At 42.0% G+C, this 27,711-nt stretch overlaps 1 protein-coding gene across 1 annotated transcript; it reads left to right on the forward strand.

Annotated features, from left to right (window-relative positions):
• Tspan13 (tetraspanin 13) lies at positions 1-27,571 on the forward strand. The gene is made up of 6 exons (XM_052185931.1): positions 1-263; positions 18,305-18,472; positions 19,574-19,654; positions 20,416-20,529; positions 21,716-21,829; positions 26,355-27,571. The coding sequence occupies exons 1-6, from the start codon at positions 201-203 to the stop codon at positions 26,427-26,429; spliced, it is 615 nt and encodes a 204-aa protein (XP_052041891.1). The 5' UTR covers positions 1-200; the 3' UTR covers positions 26,430-27,571.
• Positions 27,572-27,711: the final 140 nt, after the last annotated feature.

Consider the following 27,711-nt stretch of genomic DNA (forward strand, 5'->3'; position numbering starts at 1 on the left):
CGGATCTGCTGCGGCCGCAGGTTGCAGAGCGGGTGGGAGCCGCTGCGGGCGCGGCACTGCAGCCCTGAGCTTGAACCCCGAACCCGAGCCTGGAGCCCAGCCCCGGCCACAGGCTCAAGAGGCCAGGATACAGCAGCTACTCGCCCAGCCCCATAGAGGACGCCTGGACCCGCCAGGCATCCGCTAGCCCACGCGCTACAATGGTGTGCGGGGGCTTCTCGTGCTCCAAGAACTGCCTGTGCGCGCTCAACCTGCTATACACCGTGAGTAGCCCGCGCCCGGTGGCACCTGCGGGGGCCATCGGCCTCCTCCCCGCTTGAGTATTCGTCTGTGCCCCATCCCGCGCCCCTTTGCGGGCGCCCCACACCCCAGCTTCGCCTGCAGCTCCCGCCCGGGACCCCGAGCCTGTTTGTCGCAGTCTCCGCCCGTCCTTCATTGTGGTGCTCGCCCCTCGCTCTGCTCTCTGCAGCCCTTCACTTTCGCGTCCCTTCCCATTCTGCCGTCCATCCCCAATCTCCTATCCCACCCCACGTTCCCATCTCAATCCCTCTTGCCCCACGCTCTCGGCTTGCCATCCCATCTGGAGCGTGTTCGGAGGCTGGAGAGCAGCCCGGGCTTAGGGGACAGGTTTGCCGGATAGTGGGGCCTGGAATGGACCAGGCGGCCTGTGGATGGCGCGCTTCTGGTTCAACTCTGAAAGCTGTCGTTTGAATGGAAGCCATGGAGCAGGTTCACAGGATATCCGTGGCTTCCGAAGTTTGTTTCGTGCTTACATAAAGTCTCTTTGTTGATGTTCCTGCCTGTGAGGTCGCAACTTGATGCTTTTCCCATGCCGTCTTCCTCCCCCTTTACCAACATTCTAGCTCCATTTTAGGCGAAGTCCCTTAGTATATAGTCGTTTTTATTTTTGTTGTTTTTCCTCCCTGCTTATCAGCATATACCTTCCAGTTTTAACGAGGAAAGCTCAGTTTGCGTTTTTTTTTTTTTTTGAGGCATAATTGTGGCTGGACAGCAGAAAGACGAGGTGATGTTTATTGAAAACCTTCACCACCCCCATCCTTTTCATTTGTCATTTTATTATTTATCTGTGGCAAGCGGAGTTGTCTAAATTTTATAATGGTAAAGACCAAAAAAAGGCTTTACTAAGTTTTCATAGCTGCTAGTCTGTGAGTCTAGACTGGAACCAAGCTGTGGAATCTAGACCTTTCCACAAGCTGCCCCTACTGCGTGGAAGAAACTTCCTTTCGGTCATCTCATTCCATCGGAGACTTGTTCTCTTCTATAAATACACCTGGTGCTTGCAGCACCCACCCTGAAAACAAACCCAGTTTCCCTGCATTAGCAGAGCCAGGCCATCTGGGCCAGCTTAGGTTACATCTGTGGACAAGAGAGGCCGCTTGTGGTTGACAGGCAGAGGCACCAGGTCACCGGGCATTTTACCATTTTTTTTTCCTTGTGTGTGTCTGAAAATGATGGCAAAGCTTTGAAGGCAAGCCAGAAATAGGAATCGATGGTAGGTGTATTTTTTTTTTTCTGGCTAGTTCTTAGGAATCCAGTCAACATGTTCACAAATGGTCCACTTGGAAGAAAAATTCTAGAACACACGGTGAAACAGCTCCTTGTAACTGGAGATACACGTCAAGTTTCCTGTTGAAGTTCACCTGTCTGCTGTGAGGCATGTTAACCGCATTGCTGTGTTGTAAATTCCCATCCGTTCTTGAACTAGTTTCTTTTATTAACATGAATGGTCTGCTTAGAACATCACATTCTATTTTGTGCCTGAGTCCCCCTCCCCCCTCAGTGATTCAGTCATCTGTTTACCTGATTCTCCATCTTACAATGTCTGCTTACACACAGTACAATGTGCAACGGCTGTTTCCGTGCTTCTTCGGCTATCTGTAGACATCAATGTGTAATATATACATTTTTTAAAAAGAAGATTGTATTTTTTCAAATTAAGTAATATTGCTTTCAAGATACATTATTTCTAGCTGTGTTTACAGCATGTCGTGAAAGCCAGAAGAAAGAAAAGTTGACCCTGAAGGGATGTGTTAAGATTATTTAATATCTGTCTTAAACTATTGACCTCCAAAGTGTGTTTTATTGATTTTTATCAGGTATGCAGTAAAAATTAATTGGAAATTCATGGGACTATAAATATGGCTAGCCTTTTAAAGTTTTAGACTGTTTTAGACAAAGAGACAATTAGATAAATGTTATTATCTAAACATTTCCTCCTAAACATTGCAAATAGGTTATAATGTAGTGGATGTAGCATCAGGGGGTGAACAGCAGAAGGAAGCGTAGACTAGATCTTTAGCATGTAGTTAAACATAAACATCTGTGTCTTCCCTGTCTCTCCCTCCACATTTTAAGATTAAAAAAAAAAGGTGTGATTGCTAGCAGAGTTGAATTTTCAGGATTAGGAGGTATTTTTTTAGGGCAGGAATAAAAAGATCCCTTGTAGGGTCTACTTTGGCCCTGGTAACTGCCTGTTCTGCTCAGTGCTGCAGGGATAAAGATGAGGTCATTTCTGCAAGTCTTAGAACCAGGCTTGCCAGTGGAAAGGCCCACGCATGCCTGTGTTAGACTTCATCGCCGTTGCTTTGAAGCATTTCCTGAGGAACTTGGGGGCTCTATCAACCAAGCTGTGCGCCTCCTCAAGGGATCTAAAGAGCCAGAGATTTCTGTCTAGAAATAGAAAGCAGGCCCCTAAAACGAAATTTTGGGGGGAACACCCCCAAATTTGCCTTGGGAATTCACTGACCATATAGTGGAAAATGATGGACTTTTCTTTTCTGCAATGTATCTCTTAACTGAGGGAACCCCAGTACTGACATAGCCTTGGGTTAATGTACTGTGTGTAAACAGTCTGTCCCTGTAGATGAGAAGGGGAACCCTAATAGGTGTGTTGTAAGGGAGAGAGCCACTTGCTTCAGAACTTCCTGTATCTAAAGATGACGAGTTTCTTTAGTCAACAGTGTTGGTTGGTGATGACATTAGTCTCAGCCTGGAAATGCATTAGCAAGCCAGACTGGACTCTAAAGTGAGTATGTTTTCATGAGGCTGTTTCTCATTTACTGCATATGATCTTGAGGACTGTATTTTGCCAGGAAACTTTGTTGTATCTTGTACGCTACTGAAATCCATGGGGAATGAATACACATTGAAGCTATTTTTTGTCCTGTATGAAGGATCTAGTTGGGGATATTAAATGATGTGTAATGATGATTTTAGACACCATAAAATTTAGGACTGAGTAATGTCTTTCTGAGTTAGGAATAAAGAAGGGATGTTTGACTTGAGGTGTGAAGAGATAGTTTGCAAGTCTCTTTCATATCTTTAGGACACAAATAAAAATTAAAATTAGTTTGGGAAATTAATTAATTTATTTATTTTGAGACAGGGTCTTGCCTAGCCTAGCCTTGAACTATGTAGCCCAGGCTGCCCTAAAACTTGGAATCTTCCTGCCTTGGCTTCTTTTTTCTTTCAATTATTTAGCAGTTTATCAAAATGGTTAATCAAATACATAAATTCCTATCATACAGAATTCCAAAATGTATGAAGGGTAAAGGGATAAGTTTTACTTTCAGTTATGAAACAGAATTATCATATATCTCAAATTCAAATTGGTAGCATTTTAAATCTGTTTCCAGTTTCACAGGAAGAGCTAGGGAAGGTCTCAGATACTTAGCTATGATGCCAGCCATTCGGATTTTCACGGAAAACGGAAAATTCAGAATCCTCTGTATCTAAAGTTCCTGATGCTTCATTTACAAGCATTCTCAAAAATCGTTACTCTAATGCTTCTTGTATTCAAAAGTCACGGACTCAGTTTCCTTAAGGGCCAGGATGACAGAAATCTACCACCAGGCTCTATAATATATTTCTACATTATATGTTTATTTACATGTTTGAGTGTTTATACACAAATATGTCTGTACTTAGTGCTGGAAGAGGAATGGGGTCCCTCGGTGCTGCAGTTACAGACGGTTGTGAGTCACTGTGTTGCATGCTGGGAATTGAACCTGGATCATCACAGCATGAGGAACTGTATTAAAGGCTCACAACATTAGGAAGGTTGAGAACCACTGATGTAGAAGAAAAAAGAAAACGGTAAAATGGGCAACTTACCAACAAAAGAAGAATGCATGCTTAGCTAGGCATGGTAAGAAATGCCTACAGCCCTAGTATAGGAAGGCTGAAGCAGAAAGATAGCAAGATTAAGACCAATGGAAGCTAAACAGTGAAGACTCTCAAATTAAGAAAAAGAGAAAAACTTGGGAAGAGTTTTAGATAAGTGAACATGTTTATACATGCAAAACTATAAATTCTGAAATTTCTGATTTGAACTTCATAAGTTCTGTTCTGAAGTTAAAACCCATATATATTAAACCGTTTATATTAAATCAAACCTTGCCTATAGTTTAAATTAAAAAGTGGTTATTAACAAACCATACCATTCCTATAGACATAAAACGGCCATACAATTTTCTTTTTTATTTGGGGCTAGGGCAGGGTATGACATGGTCTCCCTATACAGCTATCGTCCTCAGACTTGCGGCCATCCTCCTGCCTCAGCCTCCCAAGTGCTAACTGAAATAAACTAACACCCGGAAGCTGGCAGTGCAAGCTTCTTTTAATGTTTATTAATTTATGTATCTGTGTGTATGGGGGAGACATATAGCACAGCATATCTATAAAGGAGAGGGAAGAATTTGGAGGAGTCCATTTCTTCCTTCCACCATGTGAGCTCACGGGAGCTGACTCTAGTTGTCACGTGCCTTTCTTTGCCTCCCGTCAGCCCAGCAGGGCAACTCTGAAAGGCCAGAGTACAGAAAGAACATTTTTGCTCATATATTTCTATTTGATTCTATTTTACAAAAATCACCTATCCAAATATTTATTATTATTTTTTAGGCTATCTGTAGAGAGGAGTTTGGTTTCCTTAAAAACTCAGTTATGTTATGTAAACGTGTTTTTGTTTTAATCCCAGGGCTGCTTCAGACTGTTCCCAGCAACTGACTGACTGCCTCGTGTGTGCTCTAGCAGGGGCGTAATTGTGCTAGATGCAGATAGTTTTATTCTGAGGACTCTGGAGAAGGTATCAATGCCAGAGTCCAGAGAGGGATGAGAGCTCCAAGGAAGAAGGAGGGATGGTGGGGGCGCTCAGAAAAAGAAGAGGGGAGGAAAGAGGGAGGGAAGGAGGAGAATGAAGAAGGAGAGGAGGAGCAGGAGTCGCTGTTCCTCCTGTTGGTTCCTGCTCCTGCTCTTGCTGGTTGGAGATATCTATCCTTCCTTAGATCATGAGGACGCTGGACTTCGGGCATAGGTCACTAGTTGTTGTAACACTCTAGTTTGTGAAGTTTCTGAGAAAGGGGAGTACAGTTCTTCGGTAATATTCTGGTTAGTGATGTCAAAATCCCTGGCTGTCAGCCAGCAAGAAACAGAAACCAAAAGAGAGGGTTTTTCTTTTCTGGTGCCCTTCTGTTTCCAAACTATTAGTCTCTTGAGAGTGACATAAAGATGGGCGGGCAGAAGCACTTACAGAGCAGGGGACTTACAGAGCTACTGCCGTAACAGAAGCTTGGGATAGAGCGCTAGCCAGAGTCAAAGAAACAGACACATTCTGGCCGTGTTTTGAGAGTGGAATGGCGACAGTGTCTAATGGACTGAAAATGGGATACTGCAGAAAGAAGTAAATGGCACATGGCTCCTGGTTGTGGCCCAGTCCCCGGGAGAGGTAGAATTGGCTTTCACAGGACCACGGAAGGTTCAGAATTAGATGTGATGTCAAGAGATCCGCAGGCAGTGTTGTTAGCAAACCTTTGAGACAAGTAGCATTGAACTTCAGGGGAGAGGGCTACCAGGAGGGACCAGAACTGCACCATGAGTCTCGAGAATGTTTGCTGAGTTGTGATTGGATGAATCCGTAAGCCAGTAGCTCGAGAAGGGCAGTGGTCTGTTGACCAAAGCAATGATATTACAAGGTCTAGGTAACCAGGTGGATTCTGCAAAGGAGCCAAGGAAGGAATATCTGTGTAAGCAGGAGAAGAACTTGATAACAGAGTTTGTTGTTGGAGAAACTGAATGCAACACAGTGTCCAGGAGATGGGATTGGGCCTGTGCGTCAAGTAGTGCTGATGAAGGGACTAAGACGAAGTTAGCGGTTGAGCGCAGGCACTCACCACCTCCCCTGGGTATTCAGTGTTGGGGACTGGGTATTCAGAGCTTGGTGCATGGTAGGCAGCTACTCTACCCATCATGCTCCATTTCTCCTGGGCACTAATGATTGGACTGAACAGTCATTGGAAAGAGCTTTCCTCTTTCTACCCTATTTTAATTTAAAATGGTAACATCAGTAAGGACCATGTCCCCATTATTTTCTTTGCCTAATGTCCAGTGCAACCCCAGCGTTAGTTTTTGAGAGGCAGCTGTGCTTCCTCTATGCCACCTATGCAGTACCCAGTATTAGTTACCGAATGTGGAACTAATTCAGCATGGGCTGTTCTGCCAGTAACCCCACCTCTTTTTTGTAACTGCTACAAAGAAGAAAAGGGGGTGGGACTTTGTGGGCAGCTATGGTTGCCATTTCAAATAATTGACCCTAGAAAACAGTTAAGTCAGGATCCATACTACAGTCCATACTACTGCCCTATGGTCAGAATATTTTAAGGTTTATTGCCTGCTACTTCATCAGAACTACTACTGCTTGTTTATTTTGAGACAGGGCCTCATGTGTAGCTCTGGCTAACCTGACACAACACTAGGCTGGCTGACTGGCCTCTTTTTATTCCTTCTTTGTTTTCATTTCATTTTATTTTATTTTAGTGTGTGTATGTGTGCACATGTACACCTGCCTGAATTTATATATGTTTATCTCATGTGTGCAGGAGCCTGTGGAACCCAGAATAGGGTGTCTGCTCCCTTAGAACTGGAGTTATAGAGGATGTAAGCCAGCATCCTCTTGATGCCAGGAATTGAACATGCTTCTCTGGAAGAACAGCAGCTGCATTTAACCAATGCCAGTGTGTCCCTGGGGGTAAATCTTGAGGTTCCAAAAGCCATGGCTGTTCTCATACAGTTCCAACCTTTTATTTTTTTAAAGTTATTTTAAAATGTAACTTATTTTTACATTATGCATCTAGGTATTTTGCCTGCTTGTATGTCTGTGTACCATGTGCATCCCTGATGTCTGAGGAAGTCAGAAGAGGACATCAGGTTCTCTCCAGATGGTTCTGACCAATCATGTGGGGTACTAGGAACCAAATCTGGGTCTTCTGCAGGAGCAGCATGTTTCTTTAACCACTGAGTCATCTCTCCCCTCCCCCCTTCCCCTATATTTTGAGTCAGGGCTTTGCTAAGTAATCATGGCTGACTTGGAATTCAATATGTAGACCAGGCTAGCATCAAATATAGGTGTCTATATTGCCTCTGTCTTCCAAATTCTGGGATTGCATATACATACATTTTGTGCTTGAATGGTGTGGATATTTGATGAAATGATACAATTTTATGTATTGCATATACAAAGAATAGTCAGGAACATGATTGGACTGAGATTCTTTTCCTGAAATAATGTGAAGATTGGAGAATAAGCTTTTCCCAGTACACTCATGAGGAATAGTGAGAACTCTTCATCCAGCAGTTTGTACTGACCACCTCTTCTGCTCTAAGCATTTAGCCAAGTCCATGGAATATAAAATCAACACAAGTATTGACTGCAAACACCTGAGGTATAGAAGCAGGCTCCCTAAAGAAGACAGAGATGGCTGTGGCTGGGGAGTGGTAGTTAATGATTTACCTCCAGACTGTTCCTATCTTGGAACTTAAGACCAGAGGACTATAGACTTAAAAACAAGGCAGGAAGGATGCCAGCATTGGGATGAGCTAATCGTCCTGGCTTTAAAAGCCTTAATCATCATATTAGTATCTATGGTGGTTTGAATGAAAATGACTCCTATATTTGAACATCTGGTCCCTGGCTGGTGGAACTGCTTGGTAAGGATTAGAAGGTGTGGCCTTGTTGGAGGAGGTGTGTCATTAGAGGATGAGCATTGAGGTTCCAAAAGCCCTGGCTGTTCTCAGTTATCACACACTTTCTCTCTACCTCCTCCTTGCTAATAAGGATGTAAGCTCTCAGCTGCTGCTCTAGTGCCATCCCTGCCTGTCTGCCTTCCTGCTTCCCATCAGTGTTCAGGGATTCACCCTCTGACAATGTAAGCCCTCCATAGATTGTTACCTTGGTCATAGTGTCTCATTGTAACAATAGATAAGTACCTATGCGTTACTTTTGTTACTATGTATCTTACTCCATTTTATGTTGCCATGATAGAATATAATAGAGACTGCTTAATTACTAAGGAAAAGGTACTCCTCACAGTTTCTATAGGGTGAAAAGTTCAAATCAAGGAGCTGACACGTCACTGAATCATTATATAGAGAAAGGTCTTAAATGGCACAAGAGCAGTGGGCTCCTCAGGACCCTTCCTCAGGACCACATCTAACCTGATGCCTTCAAAAGCCCTGTTTCAATTAGGTCTCTGAACCAGCACTGTGGTGCTGTCCTTTGGCCTGTGCTGGGCCTTAGCTGAGAACTTCTGTGTCTCTTCATGGTGCAATGGCCTCGTCACAGCTTAGTCCTCTGGGGACTTACCGAGGGGAAGCTGTGCTCGATTTGGACACTTGCATAAGCTTGCTGTTGTGTGCCGTTTCCATCACAGCTCTTTCCACTCCCTCTTAAAGCTCTTTTGATACACCAGGTTCTCTTTGTTTTAAAGAGAAAACAGGAAAGGCTGGTGCTTCCTGCTCCTAAAAACACCACTCTCAAGGAGTTAACAGGGCTGTAATCTGTTTCTATCATCACTCTGCCTCCCAGAGGAAGGAAACTATTTGTCACAGGTCTAAATTTATTTTCTATTACAGTTGCTTTCCTAAGAAAACTGTTATTATTCTTCAACAAAAGAATCTTTGCAGTTGCTTTGTCTACCAAGGCATAGTGACAGATTTAGACTTTTTAATTATGCAGCTGAAATTAATTTCATTTGAATCTGTAATTTTTAGATTACTAATTTGGGACATATAATCTCATTATTCTTAAAATTGTAAACCAATGGTAATAGTTAATTATCACTGCTGAGAAATAAGTTGTTTCATTATCGAAATGTCTCCTTTTTAGTAAATGTTAATCAGTGATAATCCTATATTATCAGCACACTAAATATCTTTAGGTATTTATTTGTATTATTATTATATTATTATTGTGATATTATTAGGTATTCAATTATACCTAAATATACTTAGATATAATTGAAACATTAGTTGTGATTATTTGGTAGGTTTCAATTATATGTTATAAATACCAGATGCATACAAGCATATACATTGTATATATTGTTTGTTTTCAAATCATTTAAATTAAAGGACTTTAATTATTTGAGGGTTTTCTTTTTCTTTTTAAAGATTTACTTTTATTTTTAGTTATATGTATGTTTAAATGTCTGAGTTTATATTTGTACACATTCTCATAGAGCCTGTAGAGGCCAGACGAAGGCATTGGATCCCTGGGCCTGTTGTAAGCTGCTAATATGGGTGCTGGAAACTGAACATGGCTCCTTTGTAAGAGCAGTATTAACTCTTAACTGTTGAACCATCTCTTCAGCCACTTTTTATTTATTTTTGCTTTATATATATGAGTGTTTTACCTGCATGTGTATATATGCATCTGCTTATGAAGTCCAAAAGAATGTGTTGAGCCCTTGGAACTGGGGTTACAGACGGTTGTGAGCTCTTAGGTGGGAATCAAACCTGGGTTTTCTGCAAGAACAGCAGGTGCTCTGAACTGCTGAGCAGTCTCTCCAATCCCTATTTTTAGGTTTTAATCAGATAAGTTGATTAGTTCAATTAAGTTCATGTTCATGCAATTTCACTGTTTGTAGTAATAGATGCAGAATTTGTTTTGCATTAGAAGTTTGAGTCCCCATTCCTTTTGGGAATATCTTTTACAAATGATGATGCGTATTTGTGTTTGTGCTGGTGTGTGCATGGGAGGGGCCTCGGGTGGTGTCTTGGTTCACATTTCAGACTGCGCAGGTGTGATGGACCTAGAGGTGTTCATCTGTTTATCTTTGTGCTGGCAATCTAAGGCCTTAAACACACTGCGCAAGTACTGCCATGGAGCGGCGGCTGGGATCTGCTTCTGCTGTGTGTGCCTGGAGAGTCGGGAAGCTATCACCAGTGGCATTCAAGTGTACATCTCGTGTTTGCAAGCTTTCCTTTTTCCTCCGTGGAAGCGAAGTATAGGAAGGAATGTGGATGGTACTTGGTGGCTCGTAGATGCAGACGTCAACAGAAACTATTTGAAAGATTAACAAAACTATTTTCACTGAAGTGCTGGGCTTGGGAGGTAGTAAGAACTGAGGCTGTTGCCCATATATAAAAAGTGCCATTAACATTTCATAGTTTGCTAAATAGGTGCTCCATGTGCACAGAAGATAACATGGCAGAGTCCTGGAACTTAGCAGCCGAATTGTAGATTTGTCGTAAGCACAGGTAGTTCCCGTTGAAGGTTGCAAAGTGCATGGGGTCTCTTTCATAAAGACAGTCTATTCACTGGGAGGAAAGCTCAAAGTCCTGAATGGCTCAGGACTTGGGGAGATTCAGGTGAAGGCTGGCCCCGTAAAATAGCAAAAGTATGACTTTTTCCTCTAGGTTTTCATAGGTGTCCTTTATCAGAGAAATTTTGTGGGCTTTACTTTATTCTTCAAAATTAATGTGTTTGGAGGGCGCTATTTTTTCCTTCTTTCAAAAAAAAAAAAAAAAAAAAAAGAAAAAAATGTTTGTCCCTGCTGCTTGTCTGCCAGAACCTCCAAGAGTACAGACAAGTTGATTAGTTCAGTATTTTTTTTTTTTTTTTTTTTTTTTTTTAACTGAGGATGGCTGCCAGCCAACTCCTGATCCTCTGCTTCTGCGTCTGAAGTCCTGGCATTCTAAGTGTGTACCACTACAGCCGTGCCCTGTGGGGCCTGCTTTCGCCCACGTGCCTCCTCCCAAGATCTCTATGTTTGAATTAAAATTTAAAATTACATTTATTTATTGGGTATGGGCGTTTGTGCTGCTACGCACGTGTGGAGGTCAGAGGACAACTTGTGGTTCCTAGTTCTCTCCTTCCACTACATGGCTGGCTCCCCAGGACTGAAACCAGGCTGTCAGCTTGGCCGACTTTACTCACTGTGCCCCTCTCCTGTCTTTTGCTTTGGTGTATTTAGCTCCTTTTCAATTCTATGTCTATAAAATAAGGGTCCCCAATTTGTTTTTATTTATTTTTAAATCCCTTTAGTTAATTTTTATTTTGGGACTGTCCTGGATCTTACTGTGTAGACCAGGCTACAGAGCTCGGCCTGCCCCACCATGCTCAGCCCTTCTTTAGATAATTTAAACATGCCGATCTATCGATCGATCGATCGATCGATCTTTGTCTCGCTCTGTCGCAGCTGGTTCTTGGGAGCCCTGGTACTGTTGTGTCTTTCTCATAGATTTCCTTTCTCTAAGGCGTTTTGAGAATTTTGATCGGTAATGGTTAAGCTTGTCATTTTAAAACCTGGGACAGGTTTGGGGCTTGAGACTTGTGTATCTCTCATGAGTCATTTTAGTTTGCTTCTCTGAGTTTTTTTCTCTCGCCCCTCGGTCATTACAGTCGGTGGTCAGCTTACATCTGAATTGTTTGGCCCTCAGATTCCTGGGTGTGTGGGGATTCGGTGTCTAGAAGGCTTGATGTTTCTTTTTTCTCGGGTAGCTTTTGAGGGTATCCAGAAATCTTTGCAGTCTTCCACAGTACTTTACCGTGAGAAAAGAGCTTTCTGGAGTTCCCAGCCTTGCATGGGTCTCAGTTCCACTTCCCAGTTCTGCTTGGGCTAAAACCAGATGCGCCTTCAGACTCTGCCCTTATCAGCCCCCTGCCCAGGTCATCTGTATCCTGCTAGCTTAGCCAGGACAGTGAAGGCTTTCAGTTCTCTTAGCTTTGGTATGTGTGTGGAGGGGTCATGAAGTGGGGGGTGGGCAGTTGTGGGATTTCCTGTAGTTTCTCTGGGTGTACTAAAACCTTTCTCATTTGTTTAAAATATATTTGAGCAGGAAGAACTGTTGCTTGAATTTAATTAGTTATTCAGTTAATCGGCATATGTTTATAATGTTGTGTGAGTGTGCTCAAGTGCTAGGAGAACTTTTGAGAGTTGTTTTCACCCTTCAACATGACTCCTTGGGGAGTCTAGGGATTAAACTCAGATGTGCTACATTTACACAATGGAGTACTACTCAGTTATTAAAAACAATGAATTCATGAAATTCTTAGGCAAATGGATGGAGCTAGAAAATATCATCTTGAGTGAGGTAACCCAATCACAAAAGAACACACACTGTATTGCACTCGCTGATAAATGGATATTAGTCCAAAAGCTCAGAATACCCAAGATACATCTCACAGACCACATGAAACTCAAGAAGGAAGACCAAAGTGTGGATACTTTGATCCTTACTGGAAGGTGGATCAAAATACCCATGGCTCACAGCCAACCAATAGACTGAGCATAGGGTCCCCAATGGAGCAGTTAGAGAAAGGACCCAAGGAGCTGAAGAGGTTTGCAGCCCCATAGGAGGACCAACATTATGAACCAGTCAGATGCCCCAGAGCTCCCAGGGACTAAACCACCAACCAAAGAGTACACATGGAGGGTCCCTGGCTCCAGCTACATATGTAGCAGAGGATGGCCATTTCAGACATCAGTGAGAGGAGAGGTCAATGGTCCTGTGAAGACTCGATTCCCCAGTATAGGGGAATGCCAGGTCAGGAAAGTGGGGGTGCGGGTTGGTAAGCAGGGGAAAGGGGGATGGGATAGGGGATTTTTGGAATGGTAATGAGGAAAGGGATACCATTTGAAATGTAAATAAAGCAATATATAATAAAAAAGAAAATATATTTAACTCTAAAATAAAGGTAATGACATCAAATAAACAAACAAACAAACAAACTCAGGCTTGAGAAGGTAAGAGCTTTTAACTGCTAAGCCAACTCCCACACCCACCCTCATCTCTAAAAATGTTTTAGTTAATTAATTAATTTATTTTTCAAGTGTTCTGCCTGCATGTGTGTTTGTGTACCACATATGCATGCTAGGTACCCCTAGAAGTGGGCATTGGAAATCTCCTGGAACTGGACTTACAGATGCGTGCCATCTGCCACGTGGATGGATACTAGAAAATCAAATCTGGGTCCTCTGGAAGAGCAGCAATTGCTCTGAAGGAGTGAGCCGTCTCTCCATCCCCCATGCCTTTCTTGTTTTTCAAAGGTGGAGTCTTAGAATGTAGGTCTGCCTGTTAGCTTAGTTCTTGGTAAGTAGTCCAGGTTTGTCTTGAACTCTTGGAAATTCTCCTGCTTCAGCCTCCTGGGTGACCATTATGCCCAGATATGAATAATTCACAGTACTTCAGAGCCACCAGTGGTAAGTCAAGTAAGGCCTGTGCCCTAACCTTGGATTCTAACGAGTCTGTAATCCGATGTTCAGTCTATTCCCGTTATTCTAACCAGACAAACTTTCAAAAGCACTGAGTGTTTCCTGTTTTTAACAAAGTACTGCGAGTGTAATGGCCTAAAACAACAGGTTGTGCTCCACACCAGAAGTCAGAAGTCTGGAGCAGGTCTTTGCTTGCACTTGCTCGGAGAGGGGAGTGTGTTTCCTAGCATCTGAGCCTTGCGTTCCTTGCCATAGAAACTCTTCCTCTGCCTTCGCCACTGGTAGCATGCCTTTGCCAGACCTCTCAGGCTATGTCCTGCTTCCCTCAGCAAAGTTGGGTTTGGACCTGATCCCCCTCCTTCCTCTCGAGAGGACTCTGAGACTATTTAAATCTTGTTCACATAATTTAGAATCACCCTGTTTTCAGATTTGCAGCCCAATCCCAGCTTCAAAGTCCCTTTGGTCAATCTGATATACTCATCTTGTGGACATCAGCCTTTGGAGCTGGGCATCATGGTTAACTCCTGTGGTCAGACGCAGTTGCTTGAGTCTGGGAGGGACGCGGGAGTCAGAGACACCTTATCTCATAAAGGGGAATGTACTTTCTTTAGTGAGCCTATATTTTCTTTGCATTCTTTGGCTTATTGTGTTTACCTACTTTTTTTGTTTTAATTGTATTATACTGTGACATACTCTGAAAAAAAACTTTGTATTTGTCCTCTTGTTAGCTTTCAATCTTTTCTCTGCTGACTTCCAAGCAAAGAGTACACTACAGCCAACAAGCTAAATCTATCCCATGGTTTTTGTTATAGCATACTAGCTAGAATGGTTACACACACACACACTCACACAACTAAATTGTTTGAGTGGTTGCCTTAATGCAGATGCATGGTGTTTTTTTATTTGTGAGTTCATTACAAAATGATATTTGTTTTAACAGCTTATTTCATTTTCTCTCTCTCTCTCTGTCTCTCTGTCTCTCTCTCTGTGTGTGTGTGTGTGTGTCCCCACGCGTGTGTGGAGTCCAGAGGTCAGCTTGCAGGACTGTAGGACTCTCTCCATTGTGGGTTTCGGGATTGAATTCCACTCCCCCAGCTCAGCGGCAGCCACCCTTCCTTGCTGACTCATCATCTTCTGGGCCTGGATTCACATTTTTTAAATAGTAGAGGGAAAAAAAAATCAAAGGGAGAAAAATACTTTGGATACATGAAAATTGATGTAGACTTCACAGTGTGGAAGGAGGTGTTGATGGTTGAGGTGGCACAGGCATGTCATCTGCACCTGGGAAGCCAAGACAAGAGAATCATGACTTGGAGGCTAGCCTGAGCTACCTTACCTCATCTCCATCACTCTAAAACCCTTCCAACAGAAATGATGCTAACCCCAAACCAATAACAAGCAAAGCAAAGCAAAGCAAAACAAAACAAGCAAAATGTTAAAATGTTAGCCAAACAAAGCCTATCAAACAGAAAAAACACAGGGCAGGGGTCAACCCAGCCCTGGTCATTCCATTTGTACCAATATCGGACAGGTCGTGGCAGGGGCTGTGATGTACACATCCAGGTTAAGTGACAAGAACAATTTCTGACTTCTGTTGAGACAGGTATGTGCTGTCTTTAAGTCTTTAACTTACTAGTTAAAATTTAAAGTTTATTTACTTAATGCCTAAGAATATTTAACTTTTAACATTCTTTTTTTTTTTTTTTAAAGATTTACTTATTATGTATACAGTGGCCTGTCTCTATGTATGCCTGCAGGCCAGAAGAGGGCACCAGATTTCATTATAGATGGCTATGAGTCACCATGTGGTTGCTGGGAATTGAACTCAGGACCTCTGGAAGAGCAGCCAGTGCTCTTAACCTCTGAGCCATCTCTCCAGCCCCCAACTTTTTTTTTTTTTTTTTTTTTAACATTCTTAATGTTTAAGAATCCCATTAATGTAATAAGGATCTGGCATGATTTTGGAAGAATTCTTTAGAGCCATGCATGCACATTCATGTATGCTATCCGGTGTGCATGTGGAGACCAGGGGACAGCTTTTGGGGATTTATTCTTACCTTCCACTTGCTGACTGTCTGGTTTCTGTTGCTGTGCTGTGTATCCATGCCGCTTGGCCTGGGCCCTTCCACCGACCCTCTTGTCTCCTGTCTGGTGTCTCCCTGTAGGAGTGCTGAGATTACAGATGACACCACTGAGTGTGGCATTTTACTGGGTTCCAGGATCAGACTTTGGTGTCAGGCTTGTGTGGCAAGTCCTTTTACCTGCTGAACCATGTTCCTAGCCCAGAAGGATTTCTCATTTTAAGAGAAATGCAGATTGGTAGTCTCGGCCCATGACTTTACCTGAACTTGATGTTAGCAGGTGGGATGTGTTATTTGTGTTACCATGGACACAGGATCCTCTGTTGTTTGGTCAAATGTTAGTCTAGATACTGCTTTAAGGGTGTTTTGAACTATAACCAGCATTTAGAATCAGTTGATTAAGCGAATCGGCCTGTCCTCCATAGTGTGTGTAAGACACCTTTATCTCCAGTGATGTTTCCTGAAGAAAAAGGGGTTCTGCTCACTTTTCAGTGTGTTGGGCCCTGGTTGTGTGTGGCCAGAGCTTTAAAATCTCTCTGGTCTTCTTGTCTGAGTCTCAGTTCTTTATATGTGTGTGTGTGTGTGTGTGTATGTGCGCGTGTGTGTGTGTGTGTGCGTGTATATGTGTGTGTGTGTGTGTGTATATATATATATAAATGTATATATCAAAAGATATTTGACATATATATATGTGAATATATACACACATACATATGTATATAAATGTGCATACTTTGTGTTGGTTCTCTTTCTGGAGACCACTAATTGCTGCAGCTAGCTACTCTGATGTGTGTGCCTGTGGAGTGTCTCCTGTGCCTGGACCAAGATACTGTGGTGATGCTAAGCCAGGCAAAGGTGAGGTCCTTCCTCACTCCCACCCCCCTCAGGCTTCTTTTACTGGTTGTGAAAGGGAATGTGATGCATTTGGGTGTCACAAAGTGAGAAATAAGCTCACTTGTGAAGGGACCGAGTGCTTCCCCTCAGCTCACCATTGTTTAAAATTGTGAGGAGACTATGAGGAGGTGATGAGGCAGAACTGACAAGGGGCAGCTGAGGAAGGGAGGTGGGACCGAGGGATCGGGTTCCTTTTCTTTTCTTTCTTTCTTTTTTTTAATGTATAAGTTGCTGTGGTAGTGTCACCTGAAACTAGCTTTGTGGTCCCACAGATGGCTTCTTCCTCCTCCCCTCCCCTCCCCCCCCACTCCCCCCATGTTTTAGCTCTTTGACCAAGATTCAAAAAAGAAAATGCTTTGGGTAAAAATAGAAACAGATGCACAGTATTTAGCAGTTTTGTTTATATCTCTGCATATGTAAATACCTTTTTTAATCAGTGTATATTGCTTTGCACATCAACAGTGGTCCATATGAGCATGGAAAAAAATCAAATAGTAATTTATATGTTTCTAGACAGAGTTTACCAGGCCTTTCAGTACTGTGATGCTAGAAAAATGTAGTTTTGAATTTTGATGTTTCCAAACTGGGCCTTACACTACCTCATTACTTGCAGAGATGGTTGACCACATGTGTACATACTGAAGGCACTCAGAACTATTCTGCTGTATAAATCCTCTTCCACTCCTTCTCTGAAACTGTATTAAGCTATCTATGTCTTCTAGGGTTAATTATAATCCCTATGTGGTTTACCATTTATTTTATTTTTTCAGGAATAATTGCATCTTTGTGTTTTGCAAGCCCTCTCTTACACACAGGTGCACTAGCTCTTTAGGTGGTACATGATGAACCTATCAATACAGTGACTGGAATAGAACATGACTCCTTGCTCGGCTGCCATTTCATTTCAGATAGCAACCTCTCCTACCCTATTTTAATCTTGACGGCTTTAATGCTCTCTTGCCCGTCTATGCTTTGACATACAGGAAAACAGGAAACAATTTTCAAATGTTCTCCAGGGCTCAGGCCCTGATACCTTCCAAGGATACGTGGAGGTTAGAGCTTGGGAGAACTTACGTTCAAATTGCCTTTGGCTCCTGGAGACAGATATGGGAGCTGATTGTGGAACAAGAAAAGAAACAATAGCTTCACATCTGAGGAGCACAGCTTGTGGGGGGTGAAGTGGCTCAGCCTTTTAGGGAGTGGGCTGCAGGCCAGCTGGCTTGTAAAGCGAAAGGTAATTGTTATAAGCACATCAGGAGGATGGGCTGAGGTGTGTTGGTGGCTAGTTTCTCGTGTGCTGTTTCTGGGCTAGCTTACAGTTGCTCCTGTGTAGGCGTCATTATCCAGATGACCTCTGAGACTGCTTGCTGGATTATTGTTAATCTTTTTAAAAAGCATAATTGAGGATTACTTTAAATGCATTAAAACAATACCATCAACTGAGCCCTGTGGGGTTCAGTCAGCTTTATCTATGGGTTTCACATTCATGCATTTAACCAACTGGATCAAAAATTAGCCAAGATTTTTTTTTTCCTTGTCATTATTCCCCTGACAATTTGGGGAAACATTGCAAGGCAATTTGCCTTGACATGGCCCTAGCTAGTCCAAGTCACCCAGAGATGGTTTGACGCTTAAAGGAGGATATCAGAAATAATACACAAGTACGCTGCCCCCCCCCCAATAGGGTGTAGGCAGCAGGTCCCACAACCGACCCCCTGGGGACCCTGGGGGACTCTTGCCATCACAGGAAAGCTGCGAAGATGTGAATACTTGAACACTGCTGGTGCTGTAACACTGCCCCTCTCCCCCATCTCTCCACAGCTGGTCAGTCTGCTGCTCATTGGAATCGCTGCTTGGGGTATCGGCTTTGGGCTGATCTCCAGTCTCCGAGTGGTGGGTGTGGTCATCGCTGTGGGAATCTTCCTGTTCCTGATTGCCTTAGTGGGGCTGATTGGAGCTGTGAAACACCACCAGGTGTTGCTATTTTTTGTATCCTTTTGAAAAATCGGAATTTTTAAAATTTCAATCAGGTGAAGTTCTCATTATTGAGTATGTGATTTATGTCTCAATGGTTGCTACTAATTTAATATTATCATTAGGTAATCCATTGCCCAAAAGCAACTCCTAGAAAAACAATTTAGGAATATCTGTAAGGAAAAAGCCTTATGTTTATTTATCCCCAACCCTACCTCATCACACCCTGACTTCAAGTTTTCTACAAGTTGGGCACAGATCTGATTTTCTTTTGCAAATTCAGAGTTGAATTGAATTCATTTTGTGACTTCTAGGCCTTCCTAATATATTATTTTTTTGTAATATATAAAAAAATATATTATTTTTTTGTAATATACATTTCTACAGTGTATTCTCTAGTCTTAGTTTTGAGAAATCTTATACATTTGTCTGTATTTTTTATTTTGCAGATTTTAGAATTTGTATTTCATTTTGGATGTGGGTTTTTCAAAATAAAATTATCTTTCTGTCTTCTTCCTTCCTTCCTTCCTTCCTTCCTTCCTTCCTTCCTTCCTTCCTTCCTTCCTTTCATTGTTGTTTTGCTTTGTTTTTGAGACATGGTCCCTGTAGACTAGGCCGACCCCAGGCTTGGGCAGTCCTCCTGTCTCTGCTTCTTAGGCCATGGGATTACAGGTGTCACTCACCACGCCTGCTCTATGTAATTATATTTTTCTACATGGATTTATAGTTATAGCGTATCAGCAAAAATAATAATTAAGTATCACTTTGAACTTTAGGTAACATTGTTCTAGTTTATGTGAATTGCTTGGAGTGAACTTGAAAGTCAACACTCTAGCTTTATGCTTTTTCAGAGCATTTGCAAATGTTCTGGGCAGCAGGTAAAGTCACTTGCTGCCAAGTCGGATGACCAGAGTTCAATCCCCAGTACCTACATAGTGGTAGAAGAGAACTGGCTTCTGCAAGATGTCCTCTGCATGAACACCATGGCCCATATGTGCCCTAATGCACATGCATACATACTCATGTGCACATGCCCCAATCCCACACACATACATACATACATACAGTGGATAAATAAGGGTTATAATAGAAAAGTCCTTAACTTGTAACTCTCAGTATATGATTATTCTCCTGCTCGTATTTATTGTTCAGTTTTCGGTATCCTGTGCTTGCTTAGCTCTGAATCGGGACCAACAGGTAAGGAAAGGGTTTTTTGTTATTGTTTGTTTTGTTTTTGAGGTAGGTTCTCACTGTGTAGCTCTGGCTGTCCTAGAACTCACTATGTAGACCATGTTGGCCTCAAATTCACTGAGTTCCACCTGCCTTTGCCTGCTGAGTGCTGGTATCAAAGGCATGCACCACTATTCCCAGCTAAGTGAAGCTTTTATTTGAGTCTACTTAGCATGAATATGAAAATGTTGGGAAAAATTTCTAGAGAATAAAACTATTTCTTCTTGTCAAGAATGCCATTTTACTCCCTTAGCTAAGACTCTTACTGCTAAGTGGCTGGTGGAAATGACTGCAGGGAAAGATGACATCAGGTCTTGGTAATTTGTATCCATAAATAAGACATAACTTTCACTGGGTAAGATTTTCTGCTGTTAAAAGATGGCTCCTGTCTTTCCCCACTGCTGTGCAGTTGCTGGAGGGTCTGTGGATTCTTTCTACTTTATAAAGAAAATATGGGTTTCTGTCTTGGAGCAACTGAAATTCTGTGTTGTTTACATTTATGCCTTTGAACCAAGTCCTGTTTTTAAATTGGTTGGAAAAAAAATAGGACTTTTTTATTTGTCAGCTAGAAATAATACCTTTATTGTTGTTGTTGTTTTATATCAAGGGATAAGCTTTTGAGAAATTGTAATAGTTTTGAGGCTATTGATTTTGTATGTGCTCTGCTCCCGGCTGCAGGCTGGCCTCTGTATGTTACGTAGGGATGATGATATGTTTTAATTTCTTAGGGTCAGCTGTTGGAAGTCGGTTGGAACAATACAGCAAGCGCTCGAAATGACATCCAGAGGAATTTGAACTGCTGTGGCTTCCGAAGTTATAACCCAAATGACACCTGTCCGGCTGTAAGTCCAGAAACATTTTCTTCAATGTTATACATACAGTTTAATAATGATTAACAGAGAAGTGGTCTTTCTGATGTGGAATTATGTTTCAAAATTGTTTGATGTATGCCTCTGTTGTTTTTCTCACATGGACGATTGCCACACTTGTTTGTCTATGTCCAGTAAGACATTACATTGTAATGTAATGTACCATTACATTATATTAATAATAATAATAATAATAATAATACACTATAAAACAACCACTGCACAGAGGCCTGTCTCTCGGGTGATTCTAGATTTTTCTCACGCTGATAGTTGACAGTGGCCATCACACCAGAGTCTCTGGAGACTGAAGTTCCCCTAAGGCTTGCGGTCCTCTGCCTTGCTCGGTGGTTCTCTGTAGACCCTGACTCACTGTAGTTGTAGGATTTCAAGCACTGTTTGCCTAGTGGCCATCAGCTGGTGTTTGGTGTTTTGGCAACCATTAATTGTCACCAATTAACTAGTATTCCTGTGAAGAAACACCATGACTAAGACAACTCTTATGAGAGAAGGCGTTTAATTGGGGGGTTTTCTTATTGTATCAGAGGTTTTCCATTGTCATCACGGAGGGGGGCAACACAGCATACAGACAGGGTGCTGGAAACGTGGTTGAGAGCTGTATTTGGATATTTGGATCTACAGGCAGTTTTTGTGTGTGTGTGTGTGTGTGTGTGTGTGAGAGAGAGAGAGAGAGAGAGAGAGAGAGAGAGAGAGAGAGAGAGAAAATGAGAATGAATGAATATGAACCAATCCTAGGCTTAGTATAGACGTTTGAAACCTCAAACCCGGTGACACACTTATTCATACAAGACCATAACCCCGAATCCTTGTAATCCTTTCAAACAGTTACACTCCCTTGTAAGCAAGCATTTAAATATATGAGCTTACAAAGTAAGTAAGTTTGCATGAGAATCTTTGTTCCTAGAAAGCAATTTTACACAGTGCACTCTAGACATCTACCAATCATATTCCGTTTCTAGAAGGGGATGGACTGATGGATCCTATAGAGCATATACAGGAGGTGACCATCTCAGAAGCTTGCACACAATTTAAAATTTGTATTCAAATTGGATAGGAGCACCCTAGACCTGAATCTTGGCTGTGTTTTTATGTTTTTGTAAAAGTACTCTGAAGTAACACACCTTTTCTTTTTTTGATATAGAGCTGTGCTAAAAGTTCCGAGAAGTGCTCCTCATGCGCCCCCATAATTGGAGAGTACGCTGGAGAGGTTTTGAGATTTGTTGGTGGCATTGGCCTCTTCTTCAGTTTTACAGAGGTATGTAGCTGGACTTTGGTTACTTTGGGGGTTTTTCTTTCTTCCACTCTTTCTAACCCTTTTTACCTTTTCAACCCCTCAATACTAGATAGGAGACAAAAAATGAATAGAGGAGAAAGGGGTGACCTGGGTTTCAGACCTGGATCAAGCAGCTGAGGTGCACATTTAACGTACCAAAGTGGACCTGACCTCCTGGTTCTCCCAGCATCCCTCAGGCCCTATGGGTTACAGGACGTGACTGATACCTGTCCTCTATACTGAACTTCCCAGCCCAGGGGCTAGGCTAACCCCAAAAGCTCTTTCCTATATAATCCAGACATTTTCATTTCCCTCCACTCCCTCCCTCCCTCCCTCGCCCTCTCTTTCCCTATCTCCGCTCTTATCCCCTCCTGTCTGTCTCCCTCAGTGTTGACTTCCTGGCCTCATTTCTTGGGACTGGTAAACCTGCCTGAGAGCTTCTCCCCAGTGAACCTGCCTTTATACTTTAATTTGGCCTGAATTGGCTCCTTTCATCAGAGGAGAATACCTATCAGTGACATTATCATTAGACTACTTCCTGATGATCAGAGCATCGAGTTCCTCTGGGCAAGTTTGATCTTCACCCTCAGGATGTCTAATTTCTTCTTCTTGTCGTTTCTTTGTGCACAGCGATGTAACAAACTATAAGCACAGCAACCGACAACCCACCCTGCCTCTCAGGGTCCTAGCATTTATATCCCCTCTGTAAACGCCCTAGAATCCCAAATGTCACGTACTTGCAGAATCTGTCTGCAGCTGGCAGCATCGTGCCTCCTGTGCTAGAGCATGAGGCATATCATAGTCAGCTGCCGTGGACAGTCTGAAGCAGCCCCACGTGCCACACCTGGGATTAACACTCAGACGGAGTTCAGTGTTGTATGGCTAGAAGACATAGCATTGTACTGCAGCATAAAACATGTTACTTGAAAGGTGTCAGTGCTCATTTTCCTTGAGATCCCTTGGTGTGATGGGAGCACCCTTAGCTTAGAATCAGGACATCTGACAAATTTGGCATGAACTTTATAATGGTGGGGTGACATTGTTGGTCGTGTAAATTATAATGAATGAAATTAAATTAGTGTAGATTAGCTCTGGACTTTGCTTTCTAGAGTTACACAATAAGTTATAGTTAGGTTTTATATCAAGGAGTACATGTTAATATATGTTAATATGTTAATATATAATGTGTTATATATTAATATATTTTAACATAATATACACACCATGCATATTGCTTTTAAGAATTGCCTTTGTTGCTGGATGTTGGTGGGTGCATGCCTTTAATCCCAGCACTCAAGAGGCAGAGGCTGATGGATCTCTTGAGTTGAGGACAGCCTAGTCTACAGAGGATAGCCTGGCTACATAGAGAAACCCTGTCTTGGAGAAAAAGAAAAGGCTGGTAGCTGAGGAAATCTGGGGACAGGAGAGATGAGTTGGTCTTTTCCAGAGAAGAGCACACTAATTGATTATCCAATACCTAATGGGCAGCTCAGAAAACATACACAGAAATAATATTATATGGACTCAGAAGGTTATACTTAGGAATATACATGCATATATGTATATATTTATGCATGCAGTAATAATTAATATAAGGAAATGCCATGAATTTAAAGAAAATACATAGGAGGGTTTGGAGAGAGAAAAGAAGGAAATAAATGCAATTATAAAATATTAATAAAAGTAAAAATAAAAGAAGTATAAAAATATGTTACTTTCATATTTGAAAAAAGACTGAAATCATCTCCCATTTTCTTATTACTACCTTTCTAAAACCTACAGGTAACTACTGTTATTATTTGTATATGTTTATATTGCATTAATATATTTTACTACTGAATAAGCTTTTATATATTTGTAAGCAAAACCAGAATGCTAATTTTATATTCTGTATTAAATTTTCAATACTGAATTGGTAATAAGTATCAAGACAATAACCCCTGATGATCATATATTCCCTTTATCTTAGCCTCCTGGGTGCTAGTGTTAAAGGTGTAAGCTGCCCAAAATTCTGTTTTATCTAAGAAAATTCCATGCATATTACTTTATTTCATTGTAATAATTGTATAACAACATAAGGTGGATACACAAAGCTATTTATAAGCAGCTTTTAAAGATTTATTTTTGATTATGTATAAGAATATGTGTCTGTGTAGTAGGAATGTGCACGAGTGTGGATGTTAGGGGAAGCCAGAAGAGGGTGTCAGGACTTCGGAATCTGCAGGTGCAGACGGTGGTGAGTCACTAGATGTGGGAAGCAAACTCTAATGCTCTGCCAAGTACTCTCCTAACTGCAGAGCAGTCTCTCTAGCCCTCGGGACATTTATTTTTGTATTTGGGTACCTTTTACTTCTTGACAATATACTGGTTGGGTCGCGATGTATGACCCTGAAGGAGAAAATGAAGCAGGGTTGAAAACGGAGTGCACCTGCTCACTAACTGTGGCCTCTGAGGCAAGGCGTTTAATCTTGCTAGCCCTCACACAGCTCCTTCAGATCTGTCTCACCGTCTAAGAAGAACAACAACAGGTAGCTGCTTCCCAGTGCTATGACTAAAGGAGCCAGTGCATGTAAAATTTAGAATGCTTTGAGCAGTACTCAGGATAAGGGGGGGCTAGTTATTGTTTTGTAGCCATTGATAAATTTATTAATATACAATATATTATGCCCTATTGAAAAAAGACAGTGGGTCTTATTATTGACACATGAGATGTCCATATCACACTTCTGCTTTAAATAGATAACAGAAGAATATGAGTCAAATAATTATTTTAGCTGAGTTTGTATGTATAGCAATGGAAGCACAGTAGGCGGCTTACAAGAGCCACATATGTCCGTACCAAATTGCACAAATTCTGCGATTTATATGGTTAGAATTTAACCATTAGTGGGATCACTTAATCTGTTGACCATTTAGTTTTATTTTTTAAAAATTACATTTATCTATTGTGTGCGTTGGGGCCCAACATGCATATGCCATAATAGGGGTGGGTCAGGAGCACAAGGGCGTCCTCTGGAATTTGTTCTCTCCCCCCTTTGTAGTTTCTGAATGGTGGACTCTGGCTTTGCAACACCGGCTTTACCTTCCAAGCCACCTCACCCCACCTTTAACAAAGTTAAACTTGTGTATTTACCTGGTGTGGGTGGCGTGTTCCACGATGCATGTGTGGAGGTCAGAGGACAACTTTTGGGAGTGTTTTCTCTTCTTACTATGCAGGTCCTGGGAATCAAGTCAGGAGCTTAGGTCTGGAGGCTCTAGCAAGGACCTCTACCTGCCGAGTCAGGCAGATCAGTAATTCCTTTTGATATGTAAATATTTACACAGTTGCCTCCTGTGTGTGGACCACCATTCCCATTCTCCCCACTTTCCCCTTGGGATGCATTTCCAGGTATAAAATGAGCCGTAGTATGGGAATAGTCAAGAGATTTTGGTAAGCTGGGGTTGCTGATGTCCATCTTTAATTGTAGCACTTTGGAAGCAGAGACGGGTGGTTCACTCTTGAGTTCCAGGCTAGCCTGGTGTACATAGTGAGAGCCTGTCAAACAAAGACAGGAACAAAACAACAATAAATTAAATTCTATCATCTGAGAAAAATTTACCAACATTTGATTTAATAACTAACTCTAGAAATTTTTGTTATTGAAAATATTTGAGCCTGGCGGTGGTGGCGCACGCCTTTAATCCCAGCACTTGGGAGGCAGAGGCAGGCGGATTTCTGAGTTCGAGGCCAGCCTGGTCTACAAAGTGAGTTCCAGGACAGCCTGGGCTATGCAGGGAAACTCTGTCTTGAGCCCCCCTCCCCCCCCCAAAAAAATTGACAGGGCTCATGGATTAGTAGCACCTGCTGCTTAGGACATTATCATGAGAGGAAGATTTAGGTTCACAACCCAAACTTGGTTTCCAGCACCCAGGTCAGGTGGCTCACAGTCACCTCTAACAGTCGTCACCTCTAACAAGAGGCTGCAATGTCTCTTGGGGACACTACTACACACGTGCACACACACACTCACACACACACATAATTAAAAGCAGGAGAGATGAATGCAAAAACGATGCGAAGTTCACATTTGGCTATTTATCAAAATGGAAAGTCAAGCTTGCTTTTCCAACTTCAAATCTGGCTGCCTGTGCAGAACGTGCAGTACTCGCTCTTGCCCGCTCAGTACACCTTATCTCTGTGTCTCTCTGTCCCAGTTGTCTCCTCCTTATCTGCACTACAGTGACTGCACCTTTGAGCCCACCTGGATAACCTCTCTCTAACAGAACCACACCTTCAAAGGCCTTTTGCCTTGTAAAGAAACATTTGCAAGTTCCAGACATGGGAAAGGAGTATACAGCCTAACACAGTGTTCAAACTTCAGAGTTACTTGTTAGTGCCTATCCTTTCTTTGATTTGCCTGAATCTCCTCTTTGAACAAAACCCAGGACAAAGTAATTCAGAAGTTTCATTTATTCTGTTGATTAGCTAAATCTTATCAAAACTGTTTTTTCCTTCTCCTAATTCTAGATCCTGGGTGTTTGGCTGACCTACAGATACCGGAACCAGAAAGACCCTCGCGCCAACCCGAGTGCTTTCCTTTGATGAGAAGACAAGGAGAAGCAGCTTTCCCATGTTGATCTTGTTCTCTTTCTCTAATCTCAAGTTCATATGACAAAGGATGCAGTATCTGAAAACCACATTATATCAACGATGGAATTAAATACTTTTCTCTTAAGGTTCTCCAAACATCTTTTGGTTTCCATTGCTGAAAAAGCAATTGAAGTTCCCCCATGTCCCCTGACCCTCAGTGGTCCCTGTAATTTACTGTTGTCCGTGTCTGGCAGTGTCCACCGTGGCCTTTCTTAGCATTTTTTACCTGCTGTAAACTGTGTATGGCACTCCTGGGTAGAAGATATTGTGAACCCAGATCTTCTTCATCTCACCAGGCTAATTCCCAAGAGCCTGTGCTGTGCAGGGGGCTCCCACCCAAGGCAGTTAATGTTTTATGAATGAAGCCAGAAAGGAAGAGACTGTTGTGTTCAGTTCATTAGGAGAGATCTAAGTTCCTGATACTTTTTGTCTTTTGGGAAAGCTACATTATAGTGAAAAAGTGTTAGCACAGAAGTGATAATTTAGTTCTAGTAGTCTGTCAGGATCACATCCATGTATTCTAGAAATAGCTGTGTCTTTAGGAAACTGAAGTTTTAGTTTTTGACCTTTTTAGTCAAGGGCAAAGGAGATACCATTTGGAAAAATGTTTTGGTGTATAACATCTTCAGCTCTCAAAATGGGATGAATTTGAGGAAGACAAGAGTGTATATCTACATAATTTGACTTTTTTAAAAAATATGAAGTTCAAAACAATGTATATGTAAACAACTTGCAATTAATATATTGGCCCAGGCCCATGTAACAAATATATATTTGATTATCTTTAAAAAGTAACTTTTTTTTTCAAGACAGGGTTTTTTTGTGTAGCCTTGGTTGTCCTAGAACTAGCTCTGTAGACCAGGCTGGCCTTGAACTCTCAGGGATCCGCCTGCCTCTGCCTCCCAAGTGCTGGGATTAAAGGCACATGCCACCATCACCTGTCAAAAAATAACTTTTTAATAACATTTTTTGATGTTGTGACAGCAAGTTGTCAAATCCAGATATATTTGAATGTACTACCTCCCATAAGTTGAGAGAGAAATGGTGTTTGTGGTTCTGTATATTACATTAAAAAATAAAAGCTGAAAACCTTCTATTGTATATGGGTGCTTGAATCAAAAGAAGGTACTAGAAACACTGACAAGGTAAGTAAGCATCTTTCCTTCTGCTTTTCCATAGCCTTTTATTATATCTTAAGATGGCATTTAACCGAGCCTTAGACATAAACTCTCAG

The sequence above is a fragment of the Apodemus sylvaticus genome, chromosome 6 (assembly GCF_947179515.1).
Source record: "Apodemus sylvaticus chromosome 6, mApoSyl1.1, whole genome shotgun sequence".
In the NCBI taxonomy this organism is placed as follows: domain Eukaryota; kingdom Metazoa; phylum Chordata; class Mammalia; order Rodentia; family Muridae; genus Apodemus; species Apodemus sylvaticus.